Source organism: Corvus kubaryi, unplaced genomic scaffold (genome assembly GCF_017639235.1).
Source record: "Corvus kubaryi isolate FWS band 111438036 unplaced genomic scaffold, C.kubaryi_AGA036_p1.0 split1-37355, whole genome shotgun sequence".
NCBI classification, from domain to species: domain Eukaryota; kingdom Metazoa; phylum Chordata; class Aves; order Passeriformes; family Corvidae; genus Corvus; species Corvus kubaryi.
The window spans coordinates 2214675-2224738 of NW_024582078.1; the positions used below are offsets into that span (position 1 = coordinate 2214675).

At 55.6% G+C, this 10064-nt stretch overlaps 1 protein-coding gene across 2 annotated transcripts; it reads right to left on the reverse strand.

Moving 5' to 3' along the window:
• Nucleotides 1-343: 343 nt before the first annotated feature.
• FRS3 (fibroblast growth factor receptor substrate 3) lies at nucleotides 344-7874 on the reverse strand. Of its 2 annotated transcripts, none has more exons than XM_042013743.1 (6): nucleotides 7728-7874; nucleotides 7477-7565; nucleotides 6354-6540; nucleotides 4422-4583; nucleotides 3792-3943; nucleotides 344-2875 (listed from the first exon to the last, which is right to left on the reverse strand). In XM_042013743.1, the coding sequence occupies exons 2-6, from the start codon at nucleotides 7540-7542 to the stop codon at nucleotides 2270-2272; spliced, it is 1173 nt and encodes a 390-aa protein (XP_041869677.1). In that variant the 5' UTR covers nucleotides 7543-7565; nucleotides 7728-7874; the 3' UTR covers nucleotides 344-2269. The 2 variants fall into 2 exon arrangements, with proteins under 2 accessions (XP_041869677.1, XP_041869676.1); XM_042013742.1 differs by having other exon boundaries at nucleotides 344-2973.
• Between the last annotated feature and the right edge of the window lie 2190 nt (nucleotides 7875-10064).

Below are 10064 nucleotides of genomic sequence, written 5' to 3' on the forward strand. Positions count from 1 at the left end.
CTGTCCCAGAGGGTGACACCGACAGCTTAGAAACTCTTTATTTAAATACTTTATTTAAAGCTTAATGCAGTTAACTTTTATATATTTATATTTATATATAGATATAGATATAAACAATTTCTTCTCTCACTTCCCTAAATGAAAGCTGGATTTAGGGGGGATACATTACTTGGGGGGAGGGGGGGGAGGGTTGTCTTCTTCCTTCAAATAAAGTCATTTGTTATACATATAAAAATATATTACTTGGGTTTCCTTTCCGTTACGGGTGACACAAGGGACGGGGCGGACAAAAGAATGGAAGACGAGCACGAGGACTTCCAAAATGGAAAGAAAAACCAGTGGATTGAAGCATGTGGCACACTTGGAATTTATAGTGCAACAGCAAGCCAAGAACTCCACGTTCTGCGACACAAACATGGCACCACTCAGACTTGGGACACGTGGCCTCGCTCCCGACAGGGTCACGGCTCAATAGGACATGACAGCACCAAAAACCAAAAAAGAAAAAAAAGGCTGAACTTCCAAACCCTGGGAATCAAGCTCCTGGCTCTCAGAAGCAGCTTGGAGCTGAGGGATGGGGTTCTTTCCTCTTCCACGGACGTCAACACCGGGAAACACCAAAGGACGAGGGGGACGTGAGGCTTGGCAACGTCTCTGCAGGCAGCAGGACCCTCGCTGGGCACGGATCCAGCTCCTGTCCCGGGAGGAACACGGACACAGCCAGCAGGAGGTGAGGCTCCAGAGCACCCAGAGCGCTGCTCTCCATCGGAACAGGCACACAGAAATCCAGGGAAGGGCCGAGCCGCCGCCGCGTGTCCCGCGGGGAGGGGCGGGGGGACGTCCCGGGGCAGCTCAGCGCAACCCCGGCATCGAGACAAAAATCCACAGCAAAAGGCCACAAATTTACCCGAAATTTTAGCCCTTCCAGGTCCGTAGTTGAGGGAACAATCTGCACATTCACTCCCAACACCGAACAGAGGCTGCTCCCAACCCCAGCCAGGCGTGTGGGTGTAGGCAACGACTTTGATGCCACTCCAAGCTCGGCTGCCCGGCGGCTCCACTCCCACTCCCACGTCTCCCATTCCATTTCCCACCCACCCCGTGACAGTCAGGCCCGAGTTCATAAATTCCTGATTCCCAGCTGCTCTTTTCCACAGTGTTTTCCCCCCAGTTGGTGGCTGAGCAAAGCCACCAAGATCTTTTGGGACCTGTCCCCCAAGCAGGAGCGAGCCCCAGCGAGCGCACGCTGCGGACTGGCACCAGTTTGGCAACGAACTGGGATGCGAAGGAGCAGTTCATAAATAAATAAGTAAACAAATAAATAAATCCACAACACTTCTCAGCAGCTGCCGAAAAGAACCCTCCAAAAAAACAAAGCAGGGTATGGCACAAGTGAAGTTTTCTAGACCAAACTTCCAACCTTCCTCATGGTTGTGGCCTTTCCCTCCTCTCCTAAAGCAGGGAAGGGAATTTTAAGGATTTAGGCAATCAGGTTTCTGTGATCACAGTGAGTGCCCATGGCTCTGTGTCCTCCTCGCTGAATTGCAGCTGCCCAATTTAAATTGAATCTGAGACAGGGACAGAAGGATAAAAAGCTTCAGGAACACAGGGAACAGTGAGCTGAGGGTGGAAAGGCCATGGCGGCGTGAGCTCCCTCGTCTCCAGGGACCTCTGGAACCACAAGGCAAATCCCAGCTCTGGAGTGGCCTCCTGGAGCTCTCCTGGAGGTGTGACATCCACAGGGAACAGGCTCGATTGGCACGGAGCTCCTAAAGCCGCTCAGTTTTGGGAGCACTCGCCCATGGCACTGCCCAGCTCTGGCTCAGCTCTGCCCCACCCCAGGCGGTGCCACGTCACTGCTGGCACCTCCCGCCCGGAATTCAACCCTCAGAGTCACCAAACATCCCACAAGGCTTGAAAAACGAGCGACACAGAGAGGGGAGGACGGAGGGACAGACGAACCTCAACAGCAGCAGCCCCCCCAGGGAATGGGCGAACAATGGCGAATGGGAGCCACACGGGGCAGGGCACAGCGAGGGGCAGGGACCAAAGCCACGACACGGGGCTGGCACTTGGGGCCCCTCACAGGGGCAGGTCAGTGCTGTTGTGCCGCGTTTTCCTCGAGGTGCCATCGTCCCTGGGCAGTGCCCGCTGCAGGCTGGACATGGCCGCCGTCTTTTTGAGGTCAATCACGGCGTACGAGTCGGTGTGGCGGCCACCGGGGCTGGCAGGGGGTGGCACCCGGGGGTCCTGCTGTCCCTTGCAGGGCTCAGGCTCCAGCTCCACCTGGATGTAGTTGAGCTGCCGTGGAGGCTCCGGGCAGGGCCGGGGGAAGTCGAAGCTGAAGACGTTGGGCAGGCGGCTGCGCCGGGCTCTGGGCAGGAAGGAGCGGCGAGGCTGCAGGGCTGCGCTCTCCGAGCTCAGGGAATTCTGCAGGGGCTCCTCCTCGCCAGCCTCGGAGAAGCCATTGGGGGATGGCGTGGCTGCCGTGCCAGCGTCCTCGTCCCTGTGCCGGGCTGGTTGGAGCTCCCACACCGGCGGCAGCGCCGGCAGGTTCTCGTAGTGCAGCAGCGCCGAGCGGCGATGGGAGCAGCTCCCGTCCTCCCGGGACACTTTGGAGCGGCCGGCCCGGCACAGGGATGAGGTGCTGGGGGCCACCAGCCCGTTGAGGTTCTCGTAGATGCACTGAGGGGATGGACACCCCTCCTGACACTCGTTGTTGTTGTTGTTGGGAGGGCAGAGGTGCGCCCGGCATTCCCGGGGATGCCGGCACAGCCGGCGGTAGCCGGAGGTGGGAGCCAGCATGAATTTCACCTCCCCTGCAGGCTGCAGGAAGACCTGGGGGTTTCGGTCTTCCAGGGAGCAGCTGTGGTTCCTAGGGGGGAAAGGAGGGTGGGCTTCAGGCAAGGAATGCATACAGTGCCGGCCCCTCGGCTCCGGCTCCCCGGTGGCCGTGTTGACGTAGGTGTGGGACTGCAAGGAGAGAAGCAGAGGGACAGTGACAGGAGGAGAGAGCAGAGACCAGAGCAAAGCAGCTGAGAAACCACCAGGAGAGGGGAATTCATCTGGTGGAACGGGAGAAAAAAGGATTTTGGAAGTCGGGAAGGTTTTGGGAGGTAAAATGTAGAAGTTGGTTTAGGTTTTGTGGGCTGGGAGAGAGACAAAAAGAGCCCAGCTGCAGATCCGCGCTGTGTGTCCACATGGTTGGGCATCTGCAGGAATTTCCTCATGGAAAGGGTGGTCAGGCTTTGGAAGGGGCTGCCCAGGGAGGTTTGGAGGTGTCACCTGGATGTGGCACTCAGTGCTCTGGGCTGGGTGACAGGTGGGCATCGGGCACAGGTTGGATTTAATCTTTTCCAAGGTCTTTTCCAACCTCAGTGATTCCGGGATTCTGTGTCATGCTTGATGCACATGGCCACTCACAAACTACCTCCTCAAGTGATCCCACAACCCTCACACCTGCCCAGGCTTCCCTGGGTTTTGTAGGAAAAATCTTAAAATTCTACAACGGAGAGCAAAGAGCTGAACCTCAAAACTAAAAATAAAAAGGGTCTGAATTGAGGGGTTGTGTGACAGCTGACAGGTGGCTGCCACCCAAATACCAGTGGGTTGAGGACACAAGTCAGATTTTTGTGACAGAGCATCAGTTCTAGTGAAGTGTCAGAGAGCAGGAGCCTCCAGGAGCAAAATGAAGTGAAGAGAATAAAAAGAGTGGCAAGGTGTGAGGATCCCCTGAGCTCTGAGGGAGGGAAACCCAGAATTGCACAGAGCAGAGTTGAGGGGGGGTTTACCTGCTCCTCAGGGCCCAGGAGGGGGTGAGTTGAGTCTTCCCCCACAGAGGAATGTCTCAGGCTGCTCACTGAGGGGTGCCGGGCTGCAGAGTAGGACAGGGATTCTCCAGGGAAGCTGTGAAATCCATTGGGAAGTCCAGTGTAGCCCAGAGCTGTGAGAGAATCAGGGCAGAGAAGCATTAAATTGGTACAAAATAGAATTATTTTTACACTTTCAGAATGACCTGGGCACTTCTAGACACCCAGGAAGGTAAAACCAGCCTGTCCAGGAGACACAAGGGAAAAGCCTTCCTTTAAATCTATGGAATTCCTCATGGAGACAGGAACTGAGCCATCCCAGATGTGGCTTCCTGCAGAAACTGCCTGACCCTCCCAAGAGCTACTCAGGAGAGGCCACTTGGACGTGGTGGCCCAGCAAAATCCAGCTGAGGGGTGACAGCTCTGACTCTTTGAAGGGCTTCTCGTGTCGTCGTTTCCTCGGAAACCAAATTCCCCACGGGAAACAAGCGGGGGCCTTTAGCACAGGAGCACACATGGGACAGCTCCCTGGGCAGCTCCATGGGAGCACTGCAGACGTCACCCCCAGCCCTGTGTCCCCTCTCCTGTCCCCACACACTGATGGGCTCTTACTGGTGGGTGGCTGGGGGCTCCGGGCCGGCTCCCGGTCCGAGGGGTGGCTGTTCCTGGTGATCACCACGGGCTCTTCCACCACGTTGATGCTGTTGCACTGCATCAGCTCCTGCAGCAGGTTGAAGATTTCTTCTGCTCGGGAGCATTTGAAGGCAAAAATCCCTGCCAGGGCCAGAGAGGAGGGTCAGAGAAGCAAGGAAGTGATCCTGCTTTAAAAAGATGTGTTATTCCCACTTCTAAATGAATTCTGATTTCTTCTGCTGTTGTTTAACACAACCAAGCCACAGCCACAGAAAACCAACCAAAACCCTGTGGATTATTCAGGAAATACCACCAGAAATCATGGAATACAGAATGGTTCGGGTGGGAAGAGACCTTAAAGATCATCCAGTTCCACTGCCAACCTTCCCCAAGCCCAGGTTGCTCAGAGCTCCATCCAGCCTGGCTTCAAACCCCCTCAGAGCAGTGGTACCTCACACCACACGGGTGTGGAGGGCCAGGGGAACTGCTCACCTCTTCCATCTGAACTCCCCTGGCACCCAGTCCATCCCTTCCCAGGGGAAAATCCAGGCAGTGACTCCTCAAAGCTGGACTGGGCCCCGTGCACGGGAGGGAGGGACGGGAACGTCACGTTTTGAAAAATCTCTGGGATTGAAGAGTCTCTCCCCAAAGGAGCAGCCCAGCCCAGGAACCAATCCCAGGCTGGTACACGCACACACCAAAGCCATGGCAACAGGAACAGCCTGGCAACAAGGGCTGCTCCCAAAGAACCACGTTTTCCATGTTCTGGCCAAAAAAAAAATAGCTGGATTGCCTTGACTCAGGTGGGGAGCAGCATCAGCAAGGAGGCTTCCAGGTAAAATTAATAAGCAGCATAAAATCCTACAAGGAAGGGAGAAAATGCAACAAAACCCATCATCCCTCTCATTTCTGCTTGAAGTGTTTCTGGTAAAATTTCTGCAGGATGGGAGAGCTCTGCCTGAACAGAACCAAACCACACAGAGAGGCAGAATTTTTATCACTGCATTCAATTTTCATCACTGATCCTCGACCCTGCAAAAGGCAAAGCAGAAACCAAAGGACAAATTCCCTGACAGGAGAGGAAAACCCCACTGAAATCAATATTAAACAGCAGCAGATGCCACTGCAGCTTCCACACAGACCCTGGGCACTCACAGGAGTCCTTCTGGAGTTTACAAACACATTAACAGAATGAGGAAACAACTTTTTTTTTCCTCCCAAGGGGATGCAGACGCCAAGAAAATGTTCAGCTCTTTTTAAAAGCAAGAGAGACAGACTGGTAAAGGAACCAACAGGCCCCATTGTCAAACTGTAATTCCTCTATTCCCAGACTATTCCCAGTGCTCCTGGGTGACTCACTTCCCTCTGCATGCTCAGAACAGCAAGGAAACGTGGAACTCTTTTTCCTCTGTCACAAAGTGCTGCCAGGCCCAAAATCAGAGCTCTGAGCAGAACCAGCACTGATCAATTTAGGGGAAAAGCACCGAGGAAAACACAACTCAACCAATTGTTGCTCTGTGGAATAAAAAATCCCAAAAAGGACCCAGAAAAAGGTGCAGGTGCTGCTTTATCGTGAGCTGAACGATGCTTAACAAAGCCTCAAGCCTTGCAAGCGCCTTTTAGCTCCTGAGGGACACCCAGCCACCCCTCCTGCCCCAGAGCACAGAGTAACAACCCCAAAAATGCTCCACCAGCATCCCCACGAGCACCAGCAAGGCAAGGCCACCAGATTTACACCCAGTTTAACCCTTTTAATCCACAGCACCCCCGCACGTGTGCACCAACACTCCGGGGGGAAGAGGCTGCGGACACCCTGAGCGCCAGGAATTCGGGAAGACACGAGGAGCAGCTGCCTTTGGGGAGAGAAATCTCAGCGTTGCCACCCCCAGGGAGCCCCCCCCAGGGACTGACCCTGCCCGGTGTGGCAGCGGCGGCCGCTCTCGAAGGAGAAGAGGTTGGAGTCGAAGCCGTAGCGGCGCAGGCACAGGTAGGGCCACCTGACGGCGTCGCGCTTGTGCGTGTGCAGGATGAGCTCCCTCTGCGTCAGCTCCATCACCCCCGAGCCCAGCTCGTGCCCCTCATCGTCCACGTTGGTCACCTGCAGGGGACCCAGCGGGGAAATCAGAGCCACGGATTGGTTGAGGTGGGAAAAGAGCTCCGGGATCAGCGAGGTCAAAATGCCCGCTTCGATCCATCGCCAGGTGGGCACCGCCAGGGGTGGGGACTCCAAAGCTCCCTGGGCAGTTTCAAGGCCTGACCATGCTTTCCATGCAGAAATTCCTCCTGATTTTCAGCCTAAACCTCCCCTGGTGTAGCTTGAGGCTGATTCCTCATGCTGTCCCTTCAGGCTGATTCCTCGTCCGACCCCCCCCGGCTGCCCCCTCCTGTCAGGGACTTGTGCAGAGCCACAAGGTCCCCCCTGAGCCTCCTTTGCTCCAGGCTGAGCCCCTTCCCAGCTCCCTCAGGAGTTCTCCAGACCCTTCTCCAGGTGCTCCAGCTCCATTCCTTCCCTGGACACGCTCCAGCCCCTCGATGTCTCCCTTGCCGTGAGGCTCCAGAGCTGGACAGGGCCCTCCAGGTGCCCCTCACTGCTACCCACACCAGCCCACCCACGGAGCACTGCAATTCCATGGATTCCCCTCCATTTCCTGCTGCCTTTTTCCCAGCTGAGAGCAGGGATTCATGGCTGGCAGAGGCGCCGAGCTGTCAGCCCTGGAGCCCGCGAGCTTGGCAGCTCAGCTGCTGTGTCTGAGCCCAGGCTCTGGAACACAGCCCTGAGCAATAAAAGGTTTTTCTCTCCAGTCCCCCATTTCCTCGCATTTCCCAAGCAGAGACAATTCAGCAGCAAATACAAACACATTTGCAGCAGGAGGTTTTTAAGGAAAGGGGGGAAAAAAAAAAGCCCAAAGCAGAAGTGATGAATTTGCAAATCCTCTTGAGGGATGCTTGTGTGCAGGGGCAGAGGTTTGCTCTCCCCTCGTGCAGTCAGAGCTGTCCCACACCCTCTGATGGGGTTGAAGGGGTAAAAATTTACCTTAAATTTGGTGGGGTGGTTGTCTGGGATGCTGTCTGTGCACAGACAGCTGCAGCAGCTCCCCATGACGCCAGGCAGAGAGGCAATCCCTGGGGACAGGACACAAACCGGGCCACAATCACATTCCCAGTCCAACTCTCCTGCCCTCTCCCAGTATCCCTCCCCCATCCATCCCAGGGGGTTTGGAGCTCCAACTCTTCACTCTGCTCCTTGATTGATGTAACGCTAATTAAAACCAACAGGTTTCTTACCATCAGGCAGTTGTTGGGTTTGTTTTGGAGAAGGAATTCCCGCTGCAGTCCCTCTATCTCCCTCAGGACTTCATGGCAAGCAGGTTTCACCTAAAACACGAGGGAAACACTCCCATCTTCCACCTGGCAAGGAGAAGACAATTAAACAATGATAAAAGCAGAGAAAATTAAAAAGCAGGGGGTGGGAGAGCGACTGAACTTCCCTTCAAACATCCCAAGGAAGGTGGGTGCATTTCGTGTTTAATGAACCACATTTATATCAACACAGAAAACTCTGCACGACAATGAGAAACACACAGCTAAAACAAAAATTAAAGAAGAGGTGTTTTACTTCCTGGCTTTGGGATCCTAAAAGGATCCTTAGGATCCTACAGAGGAGTGAACAAAATAAAACTGAGCAGCCAGGGGTGGTGAGGCAGCTGCTGCTGAGGAATGAGGAGGTGCCTTCACTGCAGGGAAGGTCCTTCAGGGTCAGAGAACCAGCAGCTGCTCTGCTTTGGAGCAGGAGAAACAAAAAAGGCCACAAAACACTAAAACTCTGATATCTGACCCAGTCAGTGCAAGGATCAGGTAGGAGTGAGAAATATTCCTGGGTTTTGCACTTGTAGTGAGAAATGTGAAATTCTGCTGTCCCTGATGGAAACTTAAAGGACTCCAGATCCAGCCCCGGGCAAGAAACAGGGGATGATGCCAGGTGTGCCCTGAGAGCAGCTCAGGATCTCTCCATCCGAGCCACCAAGATGATTCCAGCCCGGCAAATTGGGAACCTCTTTCCATTGGGAGCCTCTTTCCATTGGGAGCTTTTCCCTCTGCCATGCCAGAGTCTGCCTCCCCCCTCTCCAAATCAAACCATGGATCATGGAGTGGCAGAACTGCCCTGGGCCCCCTTCCAGCCTGGAGAGAGGGGGAAGAGCCACCCCTGAGTTGCCAAGGGGTCCCATTCCATTTTTACATCAAAACAGCTCCTAAATCACCTCCCACTGCACCCCCGTGCCTTCACTCTGGCCCTTGGAGAATTCCCCACCTTGCCCTAGCCCTGCCAATTGCCCAGAACGCTTCTCAGGAACAAAGGAAGCCGGTGCCAGCTGCCCTCCCGCACACACCTGCCAGCCCTACAGCAGCACCACACCCTCCCTGTGCCGCCCCACACCCGCCCCAGCCAGCCTGCCTGCTCTCTCGGCTCAGCACGGATTCCTTCCCCTCACAGGCTTTGGGCGATAATTTAGCAACAGATCCTGCTCGGTCTGATCCGGGCACTGGGGGCTGTGTCCTCTGTGGTTGTGCCCTCCCGCTCCCTCCTCAGGACCCCCCAAATCCCTCAGGAACAACAGCTGGAGAAAACATTCTGCCTTTGCTCCCTCTTTCTTTACTCCTCTCTCCCTCCACCCCCACCTACGAGGGGTCAGCCTCAAGTGCTGTGGCTGATCAAGGACAGTTTTTACAGTGAGGACTGAACAAATGAACTAAAAAACCACCACGAGCTGCCTGAACACTCCCTCGGCGCTTCCCACTGCTCCTCGCTGGTGAATATTTCAGCAGCATCCCTTTCACACAGAAACTCCCGAGTCTCCTGCTCTGCACTTCCAACACCTTCCCAACACCTGTGTGCCAGTTCAGAGCTCAGCCAGTCACTAAAAACACCCCAAACACCCCACAGCAGGAGTGGGTCCCTCCTAAGACCACCAGCCCCATCCAGACTCCCAGCATCCCAACCTAAATCCTCCCCAGCCCTGCTTGGACCAGGCTCACCTCTCCCAAATTCCCAGCCAGGTTGTTCCCCTCCTCCCAAACCCCCAGCCTGCAGAAGCCCCTCGTGCCTTCACCCTCCTGCCAGCCCTTCTCTTAAACCCAGAGCTGGAGATGAGGATCCCCCTAATCCCAAAGGATCGGGGCACCCTGACACCCCCTGCACAGGGACACACGGAAACCTCGTGTGGAAAAGCACCTGGTCCCACATCAACTCCTCCAGGGACAGACCCAACACATCCCCCCAGCCTGCGAGGGAGGGAGGGAGGGAGCAGGGAGGCAGCTCTGGGGGCAGGAGGGGCCAGGAGAAGGGGCTGGAGAGATGAGGAAGGGGCTGGAGGAAGGAGGAAAGGGACGGAGGGATGAGGAAGGGGCTGCAGGGATGAGGAAGGGGCTGCAGGAACGAGGAAAAGGAAGGCGGAAGGGGCTGCAGGGAGGAGGAGGATGGGGCTGCAGGGACATGGAAGGGGATGAAGGGATGAGGAAGGGGATGGAGGGAGGAGGACGGGCCTGCAGAGCCCGTGGGACCGAGGGGCCTGAGGAAGGGGCGAGTCCCGGGGGATTACCGGGGAATTGGCTGCGAAGGGCGGC

What these genes read in the sequence shown, in the direction of transcription:
- FRS3 (XM_042013742.1), bottom strand. Translation starts at nt 7,542, where the DNA reads ATGGGGAGCTGCTGCAGCTGTCTGTGCACAGACAGCATCCCAGACAAC. An exon ending in GAGCCCCCAGCCACCCACCA is followed by an intron (nt 3,944 to 4,421) that starts GTAAGAGCCCAT and finishes ATTCTCTCACAG; the next exon opens with CTCTGGGCTACACTGGACTT. An exon ending in TCCTGGGCCCTGAGGAGCAG is followed by an intron (nt 2,974 to 3,791) that starts GTAAACCCCCCC and finishes CTCTCCTTGCAG; the next exon opens with TCCCACACCTACGTCAACAC.